The following is a 25,758-nucleotide window of genomic DNA, read 5'->3' as shown; positions in this document are numbered from 1 at the left end:
GGTATCTTTCCATATTTATTTATCTGCCCGATGCAGGTCTTCCTTGGACTCTGTATCTTCACCACAACCAGGACAAATTCAGATCAGCGAAGGGGGTCTTCATTTTGCAGAAAAGTAACTTTTATCTCGAGTATTTGCTCTTAAGCATTCTCTCTTCTATGTAACATTTGATATATTCGTGGAGTTAATATCCTCACTTTATTTACGTCGATTATAAATGTAAGGTCAAAATATTTGTAGATCTAACTTAAATAACGAGGGCATCATTTTTATAATGTCTAGCCAGCAATTTACGAGGAGAGAAATTCCTACAGCAGTATCGAAACGGTCTCTTAACGATAGCCTCTGAGTCTTGCCTAACACTTGTTTTCCGTGGTCTCCCTCATTTTTCTAACACAAACGAACTTGTTTCTTCATAAAGCTTGAGTATTCTTGAAGCAACACTCTTTGATCAGTTAATGCCCCTGGCAATAGCAAAAATTGCCATTCTTCTTTTTTTCAATGTGATTACTCGCTTCCTGAAGCTCAATTTCACGTTGGCTTGCCATGGTTGTCAGACTGGAAAACTCCACTTTTGAAAAGATAAATCACTCAATTTCACGATGTCTTGGAAAAGAAGCGGCACAAACCTAATCAGACAGTAGTGGCCAAAATTAGAGAACGAAAAAATAAAATTTAAAGATATTTACATAATATACTTCATTTTTCCGAATGGAATTTTTACTATATATACTTTAAAGCATGTTCATTCTTTACAATAAATTTCGTAGGAATTGATTAATAACTAAATGATTTATAACAGAGAAACTGTTAATTTGAAAAATACAAAATTGACAGAATTAAAGAACGTATGGAGTAAAATTCAAAAATTAAAATGTGGCAACACTACAACCAATGTAAACTAGGTTGACCTAACAGTGCGAAGATTTATATTGAACAGTTGTGAATTGACAACCATGGAAAGCCAACGTGAAGTTGATGAAAGCTTTAGGAAGCGAGTGGTCACATTGAAAAAAGAAGAATGGCAATTTCTGCTATTGCCAGGGGCATTAACTGATCAGAGAGTGTTGCTTCAAGAATATTCAAGCTTTATGAAGAAACAAGTTCGTTTGTGTCAGAAAAAAAGTGTTTGGCAAGGCCGTGTGATTCAGAGGCTGTCGTTAAGAGACCGTTTCGATACTGCTGCAGGAATTTCTCTCCTAGTAAATTGTGATTGTGGAATGAATGTGTCCCGAAAGACTGTGACTTGTCGTTTGAAGGAAATTGGACTTCATGCCTATTTTCCAGCCATTAAACCTCTCATCAGTATGAAGAACAGAAAAGTGAGGTTAGTTTTTTCCAATAAGCACATACTTTGGACGGACGACAACTGGTCGCATGTTCTTCAATGATGAAAGGAAGTTCAATTTGGTTGACTCCGATGGTAGACAATATCGTGAGACGTCATAAAACGCTTGAAAAATTGCGTGAAGTTTGGAGGCTAGGTATTTAATGGTCTGGGGAATGATTTCTGCAGCTGGTTTTGGGCCTTTGATCCGGATCCATGGTTATGTCAATGCAGCCATATACAAAAACATCGTTCTGCAGCATTTTGTGCCATCTCCAACTCGGCAGCCAATCTTTATGCAGGATAATGCGCCATGTCACAGTGCTAAAATAATTAGAGAGGTATTTGAAGCTGAAAACATCACTGTGATGTATTGGTTAGCTTAGATCCCTGACCTTAATCCCATTGAAAACTTATGAAAGATACTTGGTGAGCATCGACTTCTCAATGTTAGATTTTGTGGGAAAATTTTCAGGAAGAATGGTATAAAATTATGTCAAAACAATGTGAGAAATTGGTCAAATGTGGTCGACAGAGATGGTGCTGAAGTCATTACAAATAAAGGAGATATATACAACTTATTAGTATATTGATGTGGATTGTAAAATTTTCTGGCAAAATTTTGATTTGAATTTTATGTCATATGTTCTCTAATTCTGTCCATTTTGTATTTTTCAAATAAGCATTTTTTCTATTATAAATTATTTGGTTATTAATCACTTCCTACTGTAAATAATGAATATACTTTAAAGTGTATACAGTGGAAATCCCACTCGGTAAAATGAAGTAGAAATGTAAATATCTTTATTTTGTATTTTCGTTCTCTAATTTTGGTCATTACTGTGTATGTGTGTATTCTATATATATAAAAATGAGAATGTCTGTCTGTGTGAATCCCTAAAACTCGAGAACTACGCAACCAATTTCATTCAAATTTTACAGATGCCTTGCTTAGGGTTCCAGTTGTGTTTTAGTCAAAAAAAAAATTTAACTTCTTGCAGAGTTCGAGCCCACGGCAACATAATATCTCCTCCACTATTTAAGTATTACGTGTCAAAAGTGAAACAAAAACACTCATGTCAAATACTTTCACTTAAAAAATGAAACTATTCTACTAACTGAAACAATCACATTTCGATACTGTAATGACAGATACTTTCAGAGAGAGAGAGAGAGAGAGAGAGATGTATATGTATACATATAGATGTATATGTACACGTTATTCCACTAACTGAAACAATCACATTTCGATACTGTAATGACAGATACTTTCAGAGAAAGAGAAAGAGATGTATATGTATACATATACATGTATATGTACACGTATATGCATATATATATATATATATGTAGATCTATATGCATACATGTATATGTATACACATGTGTAGATGTATATATATATATATATATATATAGATCTATATGCATACATGTATATGTATACACATGTGTAGATGTGTATATATATATATATATATATATATATATATATATATATATATATAGATCTATATGCATACATGTATATGTATACACATGTGTAGATGTATATATATATATATATATATATGGGAGAATATACAAAAAATAACAACAGACGAGGATATATATATATATATAGATGTACATGTAATATGTACACATATATACATATATATACATGCATACAGATATCTATACATATATACACCCATCACACACAAACACATGCACACAAACACACACATTAGTCATTTGTTTTCTTATCCAAAAGTACTGAACGGATCTTTATGAAATTTGGAAATTATATTCTATGTATAACGGCCATAACTCCCATGAAAATTCATATATTTTTGATGTTGATGAAATTTTAACCCGAACATAACAGATGAGCATTATTTGTAATTCAACGGTACAACAGTGTAAGACTACCCTTTCAGATATACTTTCATTGTGATTTCTGCAATGTGGTGCATAAATTGTCAAGTAAATGAGACGCATCTTTGCCTCCACTGATTCACTTGCAAAGTGTTCAGTAAAATTATTTCGTTGCAGACCTCCTTTGGGTCTTTTTATTATCACTACGACACACATAGTCCCCAGTTGGTAACATTGATTTCAAGGCCCTCCTAGATGAGAGACTGGCATTCCACTTAATGTCTATGTTCCATGCTGGCATGGATTGGAGAGTTATTAATGTAGAAATATGGTATCGTAGCTACTAACAGTTGAGGGTTGCGTAGACTAGACGGCGTTTTTAGATTTCATTATTCTCTTTAACCCGGGCAAAGCCGGGTATTTCTGCTAGTAATTTACTAAAATAAGAAAAATTTTGTCACGGTCGGCGGTAGAATTAGAAAAGTTTGAGCCAGACGAAAATTAAATTACAATTTCTTCTAAAATTAGAGATGTGTTCAATTTTATTATATGGCCACAAGGTAAAATATTGGAAAAATTAAATATTTTGACTGCTTCATTTCACTGAATTGAATATTGATCGCATAATTTCCGTCGAATCGACAAACTGGCATTTTTTTTGGTTGCTATTACAAAAACTGTTTTTCTTAACATATAGCATCATATTTTAGCCAACTCTATCAAAATAAGAAAACCGTATATCCATTAAGTTTCAACCACCAAGAATGCGAACATTTTGTGACAAGGACTGGCTTTGTGAAGTCTTGGTCTCCTATATCACTTCGTTTATAGATGTCGAAAACAAATTTGACATCGAAATTTTGCAGCCAATCTGAAAACATAATCTCTTCGCCACACCGATTGCTGAACAAGGCTGCCATTGAACTAAGTTATTAAATTGTAATTTTTCGTGTTCATTTTTAATGGTCATACTAGTCGAGCCAGCTCAAAATTTTCTGCATGTTATATGATACCGGATCTACCACTCAAATAGGAGTGTTCTGGCGAACATCTGCATTTTCAGTGACGAAGTTCAATCTTATCAGGAAACTACAAAAAACATACGATACCGTTCGACTAATGAATCCTGGACAGTTTTGAGATGTACTATTCTTCATATTATTGTTTATGCATAGAAATAGGATTTCTTCTTGGAGATTGGCTACATAGTATTATGACAGTGTGATGCTAGTATTGAAGCCAGCGTAATTACACTCCACGATTTGTTTGTGCTTGTACATTTGGCATTGCAGTGCGCAAGAAAACGCTAGCTACAAGAACTGTCAAGACTTCAATTTGTCAGCCAGTTCCTTGCTTGCTATAATTCGTCAATAATTGCACCTGGTAATGTGGTTTAGGCGGTATACGACAGTGTGTGAAGTAATAGCTTTCGACATTATACTCTCACAGTCAGGATACAGGAGTGTGTATGCTCCAGCGATATCATTGTTACTGGAACACTCTCAAAACATTGAGCAAGAACGGGAATCAATGAAGATGAAGGTTGATTCAGACTATGAAGGGGACAAAGGCGTATTTACTCAAGAGCCAGCTAAGCAGAATAGTGGTGATGATCGACTGATAGAAAGGGTCGAGTCTCTATGTGCACGCGTTACTGAGATTTAGCCAATCTGTAACTTGCAGAGAGTTTTGTAACAACCTTCGGTAATTTCTCCGGCTGGTAATAGCTATTAAATGCCTTATATTCTACTTAACTTTCTCTAGCTGTGAGAAAATAAATGAGAAGATATTTACTTCAGTTTGGGATATATGAAGTTAGGTTAAACGTGATGGGGAGAAGTGCCCATATCTCATTGTGGCTAATAGTTATTATACGATATTTTATCAAAAATATATTCATAAAAATCATCCGCTGGTGCCGAACAAACAAATTCTTGCTGAAATTGAACATCATTCACAATTATAACCGTGTCATTTGTTTTCTTATGAATGATATTTGAAATAATTATGTTTTGTTTTAGGTAAAAAGGGTGAGAGAGAAAATTGAATATTCTCCTAGTCATACTGTACAAGACAGTTCCTTTCGATTTGCTGTGGTTATCGAATACTGAAATATGAAGCCCCTCGCTTCTTTTGCGGTACATTGCTACACATTATTACCAAAAATTCAATACCATACTGATTTTCACGAGAACAATGCTTCTAGAATTATAATATGCTATTTTTTAAAAAAAGACTGTAGGGTGTAACTTGAGAAAGGTTTGGTAGCTGTTCTTAGTCGGTTGATTTATCAGTTCTTTCGTGGTTGATGAACAAGAAAAAAAAAATGAGGTGGCCAGACTAACTCATAGCGATTTGGTTGCAATTTTGAGCAGATCGACCAGCTGCGTATTATGTTATATAGCGGAGTTCCTTGATCTTATTTGAGCTTACCTTAAGATGAAAGGCATTCCCAGCTTGATCGTCCACAGAACCCCGCATGCATGGCTGTGTGATTAAGATGTCCAGTCTCACAACTGGTACTTTGGGCAAGTGGCCCGACCAAAACCTTGTAGGTGGATTTGTAAAACGGAAACTGAAAGAATCTCGTAGTATATATATATATATATATTTCTTAATCTCTCAGAGAGATTTATGCAATAGTGATGCGATAAAGTAGTTGTATGTTGTCAACTTAATGTGACTGTCCCATGAAGGGAATAATACTACTGCTATTTAGCCCTAGGAAGCAGCACCGCTGGGACTGTCACCAGCGAACAAGAAGAAGTTGAGTGAGAGGACAAGTTCGAACAGACGAACGAGTGTGGATGTTGGGGGTTGGGTCGAAGGTCAAGGAAATGTTGGAGTGCACGCAGCCCCTCGTAGTGAGGGATCACCGTGTAAAGGCTCTGGATGTCGAGAGTGAAGAGAAATTTAGAGGGGCCAGGAGGGAAGGAGAAAGGGTTGAACAAACGAAGCGCATGGAGGGGGAGCAAGGACACGGTCAAGATATCTAGAAATGAGTTCGGTGGGACAGTTGCAGGCGGAGACGATGGGGCGGCTAGGGTTGTTAGGTTTGTGGATTTGGGGGAGGAAGTAAATTGTGGGGGTGCGAAGGGTTCGGACAATGAGGTTGGAGGAGGAGATGAGGTCATGAATAGTAGAGGACACAGTCTGTTGGTAGCTGGGCGTGGGGTCAGAGGGCAGTAGAAGGAGGTGTCTTGAAGTTGGCGGAGAGCTTCCGCTTTGTAGGGGTCCGTGCGCCATACCACCACGGCTCCACTCTCGTCGGCCGGTTTTATGATGATGTCAGTGCGGCGTCGGAGACATCGAAGGGCCGACAGTTCGGCTGGGGAAATGTTCAGATGACGGGGATGCCTGGAGAAATTAAACCGGTCCACAGCGCGCTGGCAGGCGCCCGCAAAAAGATCGACTGCTTGGAACTGGCCAGGAGCTGGCGTCCACTGGGATGGTCGGCGGCCCAGGTCGGTGAAGCAGTCCTCCTCATTAGATGCAGGTGGAGTGTCGCGGAATAGCGCACACAACGTTTATATATACATGTGTGTGTGTATATATATATATATATATATATATATATATATATATATATATATATATATATATATATATATAGTACGGTGAATATATATAATTGTTAAACAGGAATATTATTGACAGAAATTTCGAAGTCACTGTAAATATTCTTGTTTAAGAATAATAAATTTGTACTCTACAAAATGTATAGAGTAACCCATCAGATTAATGTAAAATTGTTTTTATTATAACTGGGCATAAACATACGTACACATTATATATATATATATATATATATATATATATATATATATATATATATATACACTAGCAGAGACACCCGGCGTTGCTCGGGTTTAAAATAGCATAGTTTGTATATAATATATTACAGTTATGTCGAAACATGTGATATGAGAATGTTCTATTCATTTTATCTTTTGACTGTTCGAGCTGCTGTTTGTAAGAGATTTCCTTAGATCGGCAGTGGGGTAATAAATTACTTAGGACCTGGTTAGATTTAGTCATCTCAAAAATAAATCTCACTGTCAGAGAAAGCGTGGGGTCGGATGTGAAATGAAGTGACCGATGTCACACGCACATATAATTAGTTTGCTTAGGCAAAATCAGTTTTTGGAACTCAATATACTTAGGCTTTAGAATAAAGCGTCAGGAGAGTACAGGGCGTAATATCAATGAACGAATGACAATAGAACAAGAGTTGCACAATCACTATCATTAGCTTACAGCCGTTCTAGAGATGAATGTTTGTGCAGCATTTAGCTGCTTCTGAGAGCATTAATTGGTGTGTGTGTGTGTTCCCTTATTCTTCCGCTTGTTTCAGTCATTTGACTGCGGCCATGTAGTCAAAGGTTTTTAGTTGAATAAATTGCCTCCAGGACTTATTATTTTTTTATAGCTTAGTACTTATTCTATCGGCTACTTTTGCCAAACCGCTAAGTAAACACACCAACACCGATTGTCAAGCGATGAGGGGGGATAAACACACACACACACGCACTTCTTTCAGTTTCCCTCTACGAAATCCACTCACAAGGCTTTGGTCGGCCCGAGGCTATAATGGAAGACACTTGCCCAAGGTGCCACGCAGGGGGACTGAACCCGGAACCATCTGGTTGAGAATCAAGCTTCTTAGCACACAGCCGCGCCTACACACACACATATATATATATATATATATATATATATATATATACATGAGCGTCATACTAATACATCCTTTTGTTATTTACACCACCTGTCCTCGTCTGTTGTTGTTTTTTCGTATATTCTCCCATATGTATATGTATATATATATATATATATATATATATATATATATACGTGTAGGCAACTGATTTGATCAAAGGCTGTGTTGAAAGTAAAACAATTATAGCGTGGAAGACAGGTAGCCATTCAAAAACACAAACTGTTAACTTCCCTTGAACATTTATAATTTGGTGTCAAATAATAAATGTTTTAAGTGGAGTTAAGTTTATGTGTGTTTTGTTTTTGGATGGCTAAATATGTGTCTTCCACGCTATAATTATGTATGTATGCGTGTGTTATTTTCCTTCGAACGATAGTTATAAACCAATGTCAACAACACAGATATGGTGTCCTTTGTTTCCAAACATCTGTGAAAATATGTTCAACTTCATAGAAATATTACCTTGCTAGGAAATAGTTTGAATTTGTTTGAAGGAGGGGCATCCGGTCGTAGAAAATTTGCTTCAACAAATTTCGTCTGACTCCATACAAGCGTAGAAAGAGGGACATTAAATTGATGGTGATATATAAACTGTCGATGCATGAAATATTGGATTTGAATAACTTGAAATATATCACGTGATGAACCTTGTGTTCTAGTCGGCACTGAGTTCTAGAAATGTAATGAACACGTAGATAAGTGTCTCTGTGAACAGAAAGATAAGGATTGATATGAGCGGTTTCAGTTGTAGCTGGGACCTTTCTCAGAAGTCACCTACTCTGACTTCTCTGCTCACAACGCTACATTGTTAAATGAGTAATTTGCCAGTATAGCACTATTTATGCAAATCGGATTTATCCGTTTAGCGCGATCATCTGATTCATTGGCTATAAATAACTATTAGCTATATATGATTCAGTCAGTAGAAAAATCAACTAGCAGACATTTGTTTATATTTGCCATGTGTTCACTACACTTAAAAAAAAAAATCAGTCCCTGTGACTGCTTGGAAACACGGTATACCTTGTGATACCATATTGTGTGTGCGTGTGTGTATAGACACACACTTACAGAGAAAGAAAGAGAGTATATTGCAGCACATTTCTTTCCTGGTTGTTGAAGGTTGTAGTGCTTAATACAAAATTGCGTTTAAATTTTCTTTATTTAATGGTTTTTCTATAGTTTCATTCGTTAATTTGGTTTTATTCAATAGGTTTAAACAAACAATAACTAAAGACCTCGACATAACTGATTCTCATCAAAGCGTTCTTAAAACTTTCTTGTTGATGTCTAAGTTAGTTTGCATTCTATGTGGAGGTGCAATGGCCCAGTGGTTAGGGCAGCGGATTCGCGGTTTCGATTCTCAGACCGGGCGTTGTGTGTATTTATTGAGCGAAAACACCAAAAACTCCACGAGACTCCGGCAGGGGGTGGTGGCGAACCCTGCTGTACTCTTTCATCACAACTTTCTCTCACTCTTTCTTCCTATTTCTGTTGTAGCTGTATTTCAAAGGGCCAGCCATGTCACACTCTGTGTCACGCTGAATCTCCCCTGAGAACTACGTTAAGGGTACACGTGTCTGAGTGCTCATCCACTTGCACGTTAATTTCACGAGCAGGCTGTTCCGTTGATCGGATCAACTGGAACCCTCATCGTTGTAACCGACGGAGTGCCAATAACATAGTTTGCATTCTTAGTCTCGCAGTCTTTTCGACGATCTAATTTACAAAAAACTTGAATCTCAGTGAAAGTTAACCGTTCATTTCAGAATCTTTTGCCCAAACGATCCAGATTTACCTATTCGGTTTAGATTCTTTCCTTTATGTATCAGGTTATGCTGTGTAAGTGCTATGGGCAGACTATAGTTAAGCTCCAGCTTCGATAATGATATGAATGAGGAGTCCAACGTAGGTCGTGTATTAGCATGCATATATATATATATATATATATATATATATATATATATATATATATATATATATATATATATATATATATATATATATAAATTAACAGAATGAGATTTTTAAAAATCCAAGGCTGTGAATAATTTTCAGAAACAGCTGTAAGACCTCTTTATAAATGTTCTGAAAACTATTCACTGCCTTGGATTTTTTTAATCTCATTCTGTTAATTTATATATATATATAAAATATATAGTTTTAGGGAAAATAACCAAGTTTCAAGAACTCATCGATGAAAATCCACTATCACATATAGAAAAATTAATAATTAAAAGCACAATAAATGAGTTTGAATTACGGAAAAATATGGATAAGTACTGTTTTTTACTTTGTTAAAGATTTTCTACTATTTGAAAGTAATATGTATTCTTGTTTTTTATATTATTCATTTGGTTCTTTATAGATTATTTTTAATAGATAACTTATTTAACACTAAATTATTTAGAAGTTATAGTTTCATTTCAACATAATATTAGAACTTCGATTTGAATAGTGTTGACATATTTTCGATTATTTTTGATTAATAATTAATCTTTATTGTTTATAATATCGTTAAAGATTTTTTAAAATTAAAACTTTGTATATATATATATAAAGTTTAATCTTTTATTCTTAATAATTTTTTCATTCATAATTTTTCCATTCATAATTTTTTCATTCATATTTTTATTATTACGTTTGTAGAAATAAATAATCTTGTATTTTTCTATTATTCAATTGTTTTTTAATTATAATTAAATAAACGTCTTTAGCTTTAAATAGTATAGCTTTAACACCGGTTAAATATGTACTAATTTTATCTTCATTATTATTTTAAACTTAAACTTCGTTCAAATTGTATTTAAAACAATGATAATTTATGTAAGATGTTTTTTGTATATAATATACATGTTATTATAATGGATGAAGGGATGATTATTGAATGGTTATTATTTTGATATTATGATATTTTTAATAATTTTTCTATCTTTATATAATAAGTATTTCATATTAATTCATTTGGTACTTATTGTTGGTTGAGATATATATATCTAATTATTGTTCTACTTACGATTAGCTATATTTTTGAATAGAATTTATTTTCGATAATTTCAATTGATTTTAATCGATTTAAATTTCCTTTCTATTTGAAAATTAGTTATGAAACACGTGTAATCTTTTTATTATATTTATCTTATGATATTTACTTTACTTTATATTATACTCATTTATCGTGCTTTTAATTATTAATTTTTCTATATGTGATAGTGGATTTTCATCGATGAGTTCTTTAAACTTGGTTATTTTCCGTAAAACTATATATTTTATATATATTTTATCTATAATGCTCAATTTAATTTTAATTTTTTTATAAATTGATTTTAATTGAGTTTTTACCTGTAATTTTGGATTTTGTCACTAATATTATATATATATATATATATATATATATATATATATATATATATATAAACAAAGAAATAAAATAAGGCACATCTTCAGTTATACATCGCACCAGATGTTCCCTTCTAAAAGAAGTTTTGAGGCAAATCAAAACACATGACTGCACTTAATCGTAATGCACAGGAAAAATCAGACAACCTTAGACGCATCATCTGATATCAACGAAATCAAATTTAATTCTTGATAGTCCAGCACCATCGAACGTCTCAAAGGCCCCAGATTGAAAAACAATTCACTTACAAATTACTGAACTTATTTCAGCAAATAAGGCAGTAACCCCCACTTTAACTGCAGTATTAAGAGTGTGTGACGAGGCGAAAGAGTTACTATCAATAGTCTCATATGAAGCCCCAGTCTGTAGCCCAAGAGTAAAGAGTGAATCCATAGGATCCCTTTCTATTATTCCAGGACAAACCCACTGGTTCGAACTCGTTTAATAATTTTATCATGTCGTGTGGATCAAAGTGCGCTGCCTCTTATCGACATGACAATCCAAGTTCTCCGGAATCGAAAAGCTTGTAACAAACATCGACACATCACCCTCATCCCCCATATATCATTCTCCGAACACAATTGAGATACAGAGCTCCAACGTGTTAAAGAAACCGTTCATATCTGGTATAATAGGTAAAGCGACACCTCACTCACCAGAAAATTTAGGGTAATTTTTCAGATTAACACCAGCACGATTTTCACTAGGGTGTTAGGGTTAGGTAATCGTGCGGGTGTTAATCTGAAAAATTACCAAATTTAGCACTTGTAAAGAAGTCAACGTCATGTTTAAAGACTGATTAAATTTATCAGAAAGTGAATAAAAAGTTTGACTATTTAGCTGTCCCAAACTCTCTGGATAGATTCACCTTGCCCTGGGACTAACAATCCAAATCCTTCCCACAGTTTCAGGGCATCAGAATGTAAATTGTGTTCATTTTATCCTGATTAAGAAACGGAAGGGAAAGAAAGATGCACTGCATAACATTATTTATTTTCTATCGTATGCACTAAATAACCTCGTATGCTTGTTTTCATTTTTCGCACTTGGACATGCGCACATCTTTACTATCGATTGTAAAAGCAGAATTAGTTGGGGTGGGGGACGTGATTCATTCCAACAACTGTAAAACTTCTTTCGCACCAATTGCCGAAATATCATAATAGCCTGTCTCCTCATACGTTATAAAATTAAGGAAGGATGTCTGCCGTTCGAAACTACACCGTCATGTTTACTCATTGATTACAGGTAATACAGTATCGTTTTATACTGGTCTTATGAGATAAAAGTAGATTGGTTTTATTAAAGTGAATATCAATTTACATTTGATTTTAAGAAAATAGCAATCATTTAAACAACTCCAAAAAAAAAAAAATAATAATAACGTGGTGGTATTTCCGTTAGCATTGATAACTGTAGAAATATATGATATTCTAAACCATTTTGCTATTCCCTTTTGGGGTAAAGGTGTAGAATCGATACGATATCTATACAATAGAACCTGCGCTGTGTTCACATGACTCCTGTTTACATAGCAACGCCACACAGCTTTGTGGGTACGAACGAGAAGAGAAAGAACAAGAAAAAAAAAAGCCAACACTAATTATTTTCGTGACGTTTTTATATACGGCCATATTTACTAAGGTGAAAGATAACATTGTACATATTCCCAAACAATTACTTCAAAAATAATTATATTGCTTATCATTCATAATAATGATTTTTAGTAACTTTTGATAGTATTTGGATTATGTATTCCTTGTTTTGTCTTGTTCCATTTTACATTGAAAGTGAACACTAAATCAGTTCTTATCAGATTTATTAACCTTTGACTCCGTGTTCTATTTACTATTAATAGATAAACGATCTTTGCCTTCCTTACCACGTAACCCTTTAGCACGATTTACTTGCTATCACTTTATAGTGTAGTTTATTCTAGTGTATTATTTGTTTATTTCAGCTGTTTCAAAAGAACGTGTTTTTGCAGTGAATTTTTAAAATTGTTTTCTATTAACTTTCAGGTGCTTGTTTTCATAATGGCTGTAAGGGAAGGCCGAAAACTGCTTCCAGCCATTCCTGTTGTGCAAGATAGTGTCCCACAAACCTTAGACATTAATGTACCGAAAGACAAAACACCAAAACTTATTCAAGATCTCAAGCGATCCACTCAAGAATATGCTTTAATGGCAGAATTGTAAGATATGTTATATATATATATATTTTATATTTACATTTCAGATTTGCAATTAAATTAATTGACAGAGTATCGTGCACAAAATTGACAGTTTGGTTTATAACATTGTATGCATAAACATTACTGCATGATGTTATTGGGTAGTTCTATTTTGATATTAAATAGGTACTACATATTGATACGATTCACTGTTTTAATCGTTCGTAGTCACGCTGCTTACAACACTGAGCTGTATCACCAGTGAAGCACTAAATCTAATCCTGCCATCTGTATAACTCGAAGAGAATTAATCTCCGTTTGATTCATTTGCACTACATACATTTTGGAGAAATAACTCTAATAGTTATACCCCTATGATTAATAGGTTTGCGAATCATGTCTCATGCAAATTTGTAATGTGTATAATGAATATCAGAGAGATTTATATGTAATGATAATACTCTCATAAAAACTTCTGACACCAGAAAAGGCACCCTTATGTTAAACTTCAAGCAAACAGTGTAACTGGAAATGTATTTGATGTGTAACCCGACCTATGTTAGCATTGTAAGGCTTCTCTCTCTTTCCCCCACTCTCTCTATATTTATATTTATGTATGTGTGTAAGCGCTGATATAGCTGCGTTAAAAGTTTACTTTCCAACCATGTCATTTTAGGTTCAGTTCTATGTGGTACCTTGTCTTCTAGTATAGCTTTGGACCGAGAAAATCTTGTGAGTGAATTTGGTTGACAGAAACTAAAAGAAGCCTATTGCATAAAAATGTGTGTGTGTGCTCATGCGTGCCTGTGTCTCTTTGGTCTTGACAGTACTCTCAATAGTTGTCAAAAAACATCCTCATTATAGAAGCATTGTAATTTGTTTCCAATCTTCTATGAAAGCATGGCCTGATCATTGTTCTATTCATGTTCAAAGAACAAGGGGAAATATTACCTTGCTAGAAAGCAGGTAGGGGGTTGATGACAGGAAGAGCATCAGCCAATGAAATTTATTTGACCCATGTAAGCTTGGAAAAGTGGACACTAAAATGATGATGAAGATATCATCATTATGTTTATTGAATTAGATTCACAACCAATCATCATCATTTAACATCTGTTGTCCATGCTGGTATGGGCTGGATGGTTTGACTAGGGTTGCACCAAACTCGAGTCTGATTTGGCATAGTTTGTATGGCTGGATGCCCTTCCTAACGCCAACTAATCAAGAGTGTAATGGGTGCTTTTACATATCACTTGTGTGACACCAATATCTGCCACGACTACAATTTCACTTGGCTTGATGGGTCTTCTGCTCAAGCACAGCATATTGCCGAACGTCTTGGTCATTTGTCCTTGTATCTGTGAAGCCCAGTGCTCGAAAAGTGCTTTTTACATGCCACCAGCAGGGGTGCTAGTTATGACACCAGCATCAGCCACATTACCTCTATGAGGCCCAACACTCAAAAGGTGCTTTTTACATGCCACCTGCACAGGTGTTAGTTGTGCGACACCAGCATCAGCCACATTGCCTCCACAAGGTCCAGTGCTTAAGTCAATTAATTTGATGTGACGTTCTTATTTTCTAACAGCTTGTTTGTAAGTGTTGGCAACTGGCTGTTCTTTGCATAGTATTCTTCTTACTATAGGTACAAGGCCTGAAATTTTAGGTGGAAGAGGGGGTTAATTGATTACATTGATCCCAGTGCTCAATTTATTGACCTTGAAAGGTAAAGTTGACATCAGTAGAATTTGAACTCAGAATGTAAAGTTGAAAGAAATGCTGCTAAGCATTTTGTCTGGCATGCTAATGATTCTGTTAGCTTACTCCCTTTGTTCTTTGCATTATACTAAGATATTGTTAAGTAAATGGTAAAAACATCAATTAATGTAAGCAGAAATTCCCTATATACATGCTTGTACGTATACAGACACACAATGACAACTTTTGTTTTAGTTTAATTAAAAACATTTTGTAAATAAGAATGTTTAACAAAGTAGATATTATTTAATTGGATTTTCATAGGTATTAGAACAAAAATGACTGAATTCATGAAATTATTACTTGAATCTTTTGCTTTTCTTTTGTAGCAATCTTCTTAGTCAACAGAAACTACCTGGTGTTTATGTAGTTCCATCAGCATCAAATACATTTGGTAAGTAATCTTTTTAATTGAAAATAAAATTACTATATTAATAGGAAGACATTTATAGGATTTTGAATCCACTGAGGAGCAACCATTCATTGGTAAAACAAATGAGAGAATGTGTTTTTTCCTTGTAAGGTTTCTGTTCCTGATACAATATGATAGAATGGTTGTTCATGAATCATTTTGCATGGTTAAAACAGTGTTTTAATGAAATAACTGCCAAGTTAGAAACAGTTTAGATACAGAAGTGCTGCTAAAAATTGATCTTTGAAAATGATACTCTTTCTATTGTATGTATTGCTTTTGTTTATTGTATTTAGGAAACTGAAAACAACTGAGGTATACAGGAGTGAGATCATGCTCTGGAGGTGACTGTTCTGTTTATGTATTTAGAAATATGAAATGGTAAAGATACAAGTTCATTACCATCATCATTGTCTTAATTGGCATAGATTGGGCAGCTCTGCTAGGCAATGTATTTCCTGTCATTATAGTCCTATGTTATCCCATCTGTGATGCTCAACATTCTTTGATTTGTCCTTACCATTTCTTACCAATTTTTTTTTTTTTATAGCCTGTTTCTGCATCAGTTAACTCCTACTCATATTTCATCTAGCCTATAGTATCTATTTGTGTTGTATATGTAGACCACCATAGCTGCCATTTTTGCACACATTGGCCAATGCATTTGATCCAAGACATTTTCCTCTGAATTTTCTGTTAGTCTTTCATAGAAACTGTTGCATAATTCAGTGAATCATACACGGCTCAATTTTCAGCAGCCTTTGTGATTCTGTGCTCTGATCACTTACGATTCACAACTCTATGGCCTTTGGCTCCGTAGAAAAGCTTCTCCATTGAGTCTATCTTTTGCATGAAGCGAGAAAACCTTAAAAGCTAGAAAAGATAAGAGCTCCCTGCTACCATATTTTCCCTAAATCCATCTTTGCATTAACCACATCTCCATTGTAATTATCTGTAATTTCTTGCAAGCTACCTGAGTAATTTGAAGTCTGCTTTTGCTTCAAACTACTTCTAAAGTTGTGACTCAAAGATTCATAGCACTTTTTAAATGTACATTGCATGCATTAAATACATAAAATATTGAGTTTCTATCTACTCCATTTGTAGTTAATGTGCAAAGTTACTTTTCAGATAACACTGCATTTTTCTGCCATCTGCTACTAACAGGAACTTTAGTCTTTAGAATTCTTTCTGTTTTCTGCAGCTTTGTAATAAGAATTTGGTCATTAGCATATAAAATTCTACATTAAGAATTATTCAGTTATTCAGTCCTAACCTATTTAAATATGGTGTCCCAAAATGAGACAGCCAGAATATTATACAACACAAATTATTGAATTAAACTTTGGTGATTTGCTGTGCTTAAGAAGACATGTCAAGCTAAGTGAAATCATAGTTGTAGTCAGTGCTGGTGACGTGTGAAAGGCATGTGTACTGGTGACACGTGAGAGGCACCCATGCTAGTGACACATAAAAGGCATCCATATGAGTGACATGTAAAAGACACCCAGTACACTCTATGGAGTGGTTGGCATTAAGAAGAGCATCCAGCTGTAGAAACCAAGTGAAAACAAACTGGAGCCTGATGCAGCTCTCCAGCTTGCCAATTCCAATCAAACTGTCTTATCTATGCCAGCATGGAAAATGGATGCTAAATGATGATGATGATGATGGAAAGGGCTAAGGGTAAAGCTCTGGATTATTTTCATCTGTATGAATTTACTGGCAATCTCACACTTCAAATTTCCTCAGGTATAACCTGAAATAGCTTTCTGAGTACTTAGAAAACTATTGATTCTGTAATCCTGTTGGTGGTTTTCTCTTGGGCAACAAATGCAAAATGTAGCTGTTCATGATTAAGAGCTGATGCTAGAATAAGGTATATGTGTCCAAATCCTATTATAAATCTACATTACATTCTATGGAAACTAATTGTTTACTCTTTACAAGAAGATTTTGTTACTTTTATTGTAGGTGATGATGAAGGATGGTACCCTTTTTTTTTTATTTATAACCTAAGCAAGTTACTAAAATAGTACTGACATAACTTGATACAAATGGTATTTCAACAACTATCCTCAAAGAAGCTGCAACTTATTCTGTTAGTTGGTCTTTGAGCATATATTATACCTTAGTCTCTACTCTGATTTCTGTAGTGTTGTTATTGTCAAGCCTTATAATAATCTACTTGTATATCAGGGACTGTACTACTCTTCAACATGTTCTTTCTATTTAAAAGACAATAGGCTGCTAGCTACAGGAAGGAGATTTGGCTCCTGTTTCTTGCAGTTTGAATAATCATTTAGAGGCTCCTTGATATCCCATTCATGTTCTTTGTTCAAAACTATTTCATAATGATACTTCTCACACTTTATCCTTTTTACTGTCACCACAAGCAAATTAATTCATTTGAGCCAAAAAAGGCAGCCTCTACACTGTCATTTAATCTACTAGAAATATCAGCCGAATCTTCCTTGAATCACACACTCTACATTGGAAAATGTAGTCTTAGAAATATCATCATTATTTTAACATCCATCCACTTTTCAATAGGTCAGACTGAGTTTATTGAGGCAGATTTTCTGCAGTTGGATGTCCTTCCTGTTGCCAACCCTCACCTCCTTCCAAGCAAAATAATATTTCTCCATGGTCAGACATGTTCTCACAGAATTTTGGAAGTGCTTGTATGGGAGTGACAACTATTTACAACAACATATGTGATGTCAGAACAAGGAGATACTAACATCTATCCATCCATCCATACCCACATACTGTTGGAGGTGTAGCTGTGTGGTGAGATGTTTGCTTTCCAGCCACATGTTTCTGGGTTCAGTTCCTCTCTATGGCATCTTGGGCAAGTGTTTTCAGATACATTTGGCATATCAAATCTTTCTAAGAATGTATGATTTAATCTTGTTAAATATATGGTTCTGACTACAAAAATTAGATAGATCCAACTTTTTTTGTCAAACCCATGTTTCTTCTCTACTGATTATAGATTCTAAGTTATTTCAGAGAATGGCTAAGTAAATATTTTATTTCGAATTAATTTGTATCCTCTCTTATGTGTTGCATAGTCCCCCACCCCCAGCAATTTTAGCTTTTGAGATGGCTGCCTTATCTTTTGAGCAAAAGCTTGCAAATATTTAAATGAATTTTATGTTTTCATCAAAATCTCATTAAAAAGACATCAATCATCTGTTCTCTTGCATCATTGTTAATTTCAGTTTGGAATGGAATATTATTTATACGGAAAGGAATGTACCAAGGTGGAATATTTCGGTTTTTGTTAAAAATGCCAGAAAACTATCCTAGTTGTGATTGTCCTGTAAGTATATTTCTGCTACATTTAAAAGAAATTTTATGATGCTATTTCTTATTTAAATCAACACAAAACAACTTTTTGTTTCTGTAATCTTTTTGAATTTTTTTTACCTAATATCTTCTGCTATTGATCTGATAATCCTGTCTTAATATTGTCTTTAATGTTTTTTTCTGAATATACAGTTATGTTGGTGTTAACTATTTGTTTTTTTCTACCTGTTTCTGATTCTTTTACTCTTAATTATCAACCAGTCATATTTATTCAATTCCAATGAAGTTTCCTTGAGCATCACTGCATTTGTTTCAATACGTATCCAAAATTTTCTTTGTCAGATCTTCTTTTCTCATTAAGGTATTCAATGTGTCAAACTCTTATTTTCTTCTCAGATGTTGCAGGTCATCCTTCTCCTGTCTGAGGAATTGTTAAGGCATTTAACTAGTCGTCTAAAGATAATGTGTTTCAATAAAGACAAGATTTGTATCTTATTATGTCTTTGGGTAACTTAGATTAGCTCTGCTAAAGTAGACCCTTTGTACAAGACTAGCTAATTGAAATGTTAACATTAACAGTAAATACATGTGGGATGTAGTCTGCTGAAGAACATTGGTTTGCTATATCAAATGATTTTGTTATATTTAATTCCATATATTTGTCAATGTCTACTGTGTTGTACATTCTTCATTAGGTCATGAATATTTCTGAGAATTTACTAGAGCATTTATTTCATAAACACATTTGCTATAAGATCTGATGTATAGTGCTAAATCTCACTGTTTAACTTAAACAGAAAATAAAAATTGGTTTACAAATCAGTTTTAATATATATATATATACTTCACATTTTCATATGCAAAGTGAATTACTTTGTAATTTGCAGAGAAATTTCTTTCTTCTTGATGTGCTGTGCCTACAAGTATTGGTGATTGTGGACTGAAATTACCTTTACTTAACAAGTTATTGGATGGTACTTTCTGTAGCCAATTGATAAGGTCATTGGATATCTTCTCTCTGTGTCTTCCTTAGTTCTTTAAAATAGTTAACTGTATTCAGTGGCGAGACTTCAGTTTGGGAGTTCAAGAGTTCTGGGAAATATGGAGTTATTTCTTAGTCACCATCAAGTCTGCTCTGGCCAGGAATGGTAATACCTGTCAAGAGCCTGTTATCAGTCAAATAACAAGATTTTCCATGGTATGCAGGACTAACAACCAAACATGTATCACACAGGACTATCAGTATGTGGACATACCCTGATGTTGTATGAACCAGTGTCCCTACCTAAGTGTTAAGTAGGCTTTGTGCTTCAAAGGTAAGCTTGGGAGAATAGAACAGTAGCAGAATAAACTATAAATAAACCTGCAGATGGCAATGGGAACTACTGATGTATTTTTCCCTTGAAAATTTATCAACCTTCTTACTGATTTTACTGCCAAAATTAGTTCCTTTATTTCAGAACAAATTATATTCTTGACCTAATATATATTTAAGTTTTGATGTTGACAGCTGTGAGATACAGATTTTTATACATTTTTTTTCTTCTTTTATTGTTGTATAAATCAGATAGCTACCTCATTAAGTCAAATAGACCAAGGAATAGACTATAGCATATGTATAATATTTTATTGGTATGAGAATTTGATTTTGGATTAATGAGACTCATGATTTCATTTTAAATCTTTTGTCGTTCTAGGTAATGTGTACTTCAGGTTGGCTCAGCATTTAACATAATAGTGATTTCACCATCATATTTGATGTTAGTCTCAGATCCAAGGCAACTTTAAATTGAGCTGATCTATGATCAATGACATTCTAGCCATGACCATTCTGTTTTTTAAGGAGTATAAGATGAATACATAATACAATGTATACTTTCCTTATTTATAATAGTAGGGTGTAATTTGAGGGACATTTCTAGCAGGTCAGTGGACTATATAGAAACTCCTTGTGGGCTCATCATTAGCATATTTATTGGAGTATGAATTTTGTTTTCAGTATTACCAAATCCTCCTAAATCATTCCCCCTCAACATGTGTCCACTTCCTGCTCTCTTTCCTCTCCATCCTCCACTCTTCTTTTGCAATCTTGAGAACTTAGCTACCCATTCACCTTACACAGTTTGTAGTTCCACTTCACTGATATGCCCCTCTCTACAATTTGAGTGTACGCAGTGCCATGTATCTCCTCTACTGCAAAACATCTATTTCTGTCTCTCTATTCATACTCTAACCTCTCATCACATGGCACAAAGCCACCTCCCTTAAAACTACTTCCTACTCATTTGAGGGACCTTGTCTTGTAAGTTACTTGACCTCACTGTTGCTGGTGCTATGTGAAAAGCACCCAGCACACCCTGTAAAGGAAAAGCATCCAACCATAGAGACCGTGCCAAAGCAGAAAGGGAATAGGGATAGATCCAGTGCCATACATGGTTACATAGTTGGAGTGATGAAGGAGAAGAGTAACAATGAGATGGTGGTGGTTGTACTGAATATAGAGAGAACCAAAGATCCATCATCAGTATTTTAATGTATGTTTCATTATGTTGAATATATGGGCTGAAGACAAGGTAAAGAATATATTTGTGCTGTACTCCAGATTTGATCAATAACCTTTTGATTTTGTTTATTTACAGAGTGTGTATTTTATCCCTCCTATTTTCCACCCTGTCATTAATCCAGAAACAGGGGAACTGGATGTGAAAAGAGCATTTCCTAAATGGAGGTAAATGTGCTTTCTTTCTTTTATAATTGGTGTTTTCATTTCTGTTAGTTCAAGTGAAATTGTTTATAAATTTCAATATGAATTTCACTGATTATTTCAGAAAAAGTGCTAACCATTTGTGGCAGATATTGCTGTATGTCCGAAAAATATTCTATAAAATTGATACAAAATCCCCTTGGAACCTTGATGCAGCTGTTTTGTAAGTAGATTGTTTTTGTTGTTTGAAATATTATTTTGTAGTGTTTAGTTATGTATGGTTTATATAAAAATATGAAATATATTCTTAGTCTAGAAAAAATTTTAAAATATATTTGTGGCTGTGTGGTCAGAAGTTTATTTCCCAATCACATGGTTTTGGGTTCAGTACCACTGCATAGCACTTTGGGCAAGTGTCTTCAACCATAGCCTTGAGCCAGCTAAAACCTTGTGAGTGAATTTGGTTGGTGGAAACTAAAAGAAGCTCATATTGTATATATATGCATCTGTTTGTGTTTGTGCTAGTGCTTGGCAACCTGTGTTGGTTTCTTTATACCCCCATGCTATAGTGGTTCAGCAAGAGTCTGATAGGGTAAATACCAAGCTTAATAGAAGTACTGGGATTGATTTGTTCAACTAAAACCCTTCAAGGCAGTGCCCCAGCATGGCCGCAGTCCAATGACTAAAACAAGTAAAAATGATTTTTAGAAAAAAGCAAAAAAACTATTATAAATATTGGTGTTTTTCGTCTTTAAGTTTTCTTATTGTGATATTTAGTCTGGTTCAGTTTGATTTGTATTTGGGTCAGTTTGCTTTGTATTCCTGTTCCATTTGAGTAATTGGTAACTAATTGGCAAACTGTTTTTTCTGTAAAATAAATGTTAGGAATAACCAGGTCATTTTTTCTTTCTGAAATGTGTGTTCTGTATTATGATTATAATGTGATCATACAACAAAGTAGTTTATTTAGAGTATGGTTGACTACTTCAGTAAAGGAATTTATGACATTTAACTTGTATCTCTTTAAGCACTATTTCAATTGAGAAAATAACAGAAATGTAAACACTTCAACTCTGAACTGTGACTTTGCTTGTTTTGACATAGTTTTGTACTCTCTTAGTTTGTTCACTGGAAAGTAATAATCAACCATTAATAGCTGTGGTAAAAAATAAAAAAAAAACAAGAAAAAACTGCAGTTACTCTATGGTTATGAGTTCAACGTAGCTTGCTTACTAACCACATGGTCCCGGGTTCAGTCCCACTGCGTGGCATCTTAGGCAAGTGTCTTCTACTATAGCCTCGGGCCGACCAAAGCCTTGTGAGTGGATTTGGTAGACGGAAACTGAAAGAAGCCCGTCGTATATATGTATATATATATATGTTTGTGTGTCTGTGTTTGTCCCCCCAACATCGCTTGACAACTGATGCTGGTGTGTTTATGTCCCCGTAACTTAGCGGTTCGGCAAAAGAGACCGATAGAATAAGTACTAGGCTTTCAAAGAATAAGTCCTGGGGTCGATTTGCTCGACTAAAGGCGGTGCTCCAGCATGACTGAAACAAATAAGAGAGTAAGAGAGTACTGTCATTGTGTTCTGCTTTACATGATTAACTTTTATAATACTTGAACCATTGATGTGTCATGCTCCAGTTTAATCTAGGATCACCTGTCACAAAGTTGTTCATGTGGAGTGCTGTTTGACTGGACGGTCATGTGTAAACTTGGCTGTGTGTGATTTTTCTTATCATAGTGAGTTTTAACAGTGACCACAGCAGAAATGAGAAAGGTGAATTTAGTGGTGCATGATAATTTTCATTCTGAAATTGTGAGAACAAAATTTAGATTTACTGTGGCAATCTCTATTTCAGGTATTTTAATGTGTATGCATGTTTATCTGTAAGAGAGATGCTACCAAATCCAATTAGTGTTATGTTACTAATGTTGTTGTAAGTTGCAGGCATGTGATTATATACGGGCTGAAGTACTGCTTAGCCCTAAAGTGTGCCTCCCACTTTTTAGAATTCTTGTGATGTATTAAACTAATCTTATCCTTTTTTGGAGCTAAGGACTTTCGAGCGAGATCGTTGCCAGTGCCCCTGGACTGGCTCTTGTGTGGGTGGCACATAAAATACACCATTTTGAGCGTGGCCGTTGCCAGTACCGCCTGACTGGCCTTCGTGCCGGTGACACGTAAAAGCACCCACTACACTCTCAGAGTGGTTGGCATTAGGAAGGGCATCCAGCTGTAGAAACTCTGCCAAATCAGATTGGAGCCTGGTGCAGCCATCGGGTTTCACCAGTCCTCAGTCAAATCGTCCAACCCATGCTAGCATGGAAAGCTGACGTTAAACGATGATGATGATGATGATAGATAATATTCCTTGCTTCAACTACAGTTTTAAAAATCCAATATTTCTGCTTTATGAATATGCACATTACATTATTTAAATTTAAAAAAAAAAGATGTTTACTTCTTACTACTTAGCAAAACAATTGTTTATCATTGCCGCCTCCCCATTTTTCTAGATATGACCAAATTGAAATGTATGAATCAAAAGTAGCACAATCTATTCAGAAATGCAGAGAAAGCATCTATGAGATTCCTGACCCAAATGATCTTCATGCTATTCGGTAATTAAACTTTTGATTTTTATATTTATTGTCATTACTGTTAATAAAATATCTAAAATAATGGGAACAATAGTAAGCAAAGCAGGATTAGGGATATCTGAAATTATAATTTTGATAACATTATTGTTAAATGCATTGAATTGATGATGATAAAGTAAATCATCATCAGTATTTAACTGACTGAGATATTAATTCACTTATCTTCTGTGATGTTGCTGTTCTAAGGCTCCAGTTAGCTCTACTTTTATTGGAATCATCATTTTATGTTATTTTTTGTTCCATACTGGTACAGGTTGGATAGATTTGTTCCAGTATATTGCATTGCTGTATGTTGTGGTCTTTCATTGTCTAATACACAACAGAAAGGAGGCGCAATGGCCCAGTGGTTAGGGCAGCGGACTCGCGGTCATAGTATCGCGGTTTCGATTCCCAGACCGGGTGTTGTGAGTGTTTATTGAGCGAAAACACCTAAAAGCTCCGGCAGGAGATGGTGGCAAACCCTGCTGTACTCTTTCACCACAACTTTCTCTCACTCTTACTTTCTGTTGTGCCTGTAATTCAAAGGGTCAGCCTTGTCACACTGTGTCACGCTGAATATCCCCGAGAACTACGTTAAGGGTACACATGTCTGTGGAGTGCTCAGCCACTTGCACGTTAATTTCACGAGCAGGCTGTTCCGTTGATCAGATAAACTGGAACCCTCGACGTTGTAAGCAACGGAGTGCCAACAACACAACAGAAAATAAAATAAAATGCAATTTTTTAATATTGTGCATGTCATGTACTTTATGGCTGAATGTCTTATAGTAAACCCACTTTACAGGATGGAATGGATGCATTTTATCATACCACTCCAATTGTTAGATCACCCTCACTGACGATCTTTCTTGGTGAAATCACATCCTTACCATTGCTAGAATTGCATCTCAAGGACTGGCCCTTCCATTTGAAACCAGATGATATTTCAGCTTCCAACAATTATCGACACTCTATAATACTCAGATGAGACCCACATCCAGGACAGTATTGCTGCTGCACTCAATGGCATCACTGTCACTCGTCTAGTTATGCCTGTGAGGGCCATGAGCTCTGCACCTTTCTGCAGACTGAGCAAGATTTTCTGCCTTGACTAAAGACTGATGGTTTCTAATGTTTGTTAGTAAAGTGATTGAATTATTGATGTGATATTCTGACATCATAACAATACTCCATGTTACTTCTTACAATCATATTTAGGTTCACAGACTGGGATCCTGATGTTCATGAAGAAATTAGAAAATCTATATTAAATAAAACTTTTCAGGTGAGTATTATTTTATTTTCTAACCATGTTTTACGCACTTGTCGTCCACTAAATTTAAACTGGTAGCGAATACAAATTAACTTTTATTTTTGATAAATTATAAAATCTTAAATCTTCTTGCCACTTACAATTAGATTTTTAACTCTTTACCATTATA

General features: G+C 34.9%; 1 protein-coding gene across 3 annotated transcripts in view; it reads left to right on the top strand.

Moving 5' to 3' along the window:
- The window catches only part of LOC106883716 (AKT-interacting protein), a 35,238-nt gene that overhangs the window by 4,066 nt on the left and 5,414 nt on the right, over positions 1-25,758 (top strand). Inside the window, exons 1-8 of one of the 3 annotated variants that reach the window (XM_089350656.1) lie at positions 12,380-12,555; positions 13,329-13,501; positions 15,568-15,632; positions 18,878-18,978; positions 21,605-21,693; positions 21,794-21,892; positions 24,194-24,298; positions 25,535-25,601. In XM_089350656.1, the coding sequence (XP_089206782.1) occupies positions 13,344-13,501; positions 15,568-15,632; positions 18,878-18,978; positions 21,605-21,693; positions 21,794-21,892; positions 24,194-24,298; positions 25,535-25,601 (684 nt within the window). In that variant the 5' untranslated portion in view covers positions 12,380-12,555; positions 13,329-13,343. Of the gene's footprint in view, positions 1-12,379; positions 12,556-12,830; positions 12,952-13,328; positions 13,502-15,567; positions 15,633-18,877; positions 18,979-21,604; positions 21,694-21,793; positions 21,893-24,193; positions 24,299-25,534; positions 25,602-25,758 lie in introns of those variants that run through there. The other 2 variants (XM_014934827.3, XM_089350655.1) reach the window with 2 other exon arrangements.

This window comes from Octopus bimaculoides, chromosome 4, assembly GCF_046866305.1.
Source record: "Octopus bimaculoides isolate indiv1 chromosome 4, ASM4686630v1, whole genome shotgun sequence".
Classification (NCBI taxonomy): domain Eukaryota; kingdom Metazoa; phylum Mollusca; class Cephalopoda; order Octopoda; family Octopodidae; genus Octopus; species Octopus bimaculoides.
Note: the sequence above shows the minus strand (reverse complement) of the source record. Positions and strands in the feature narration are given on the sequence as shown.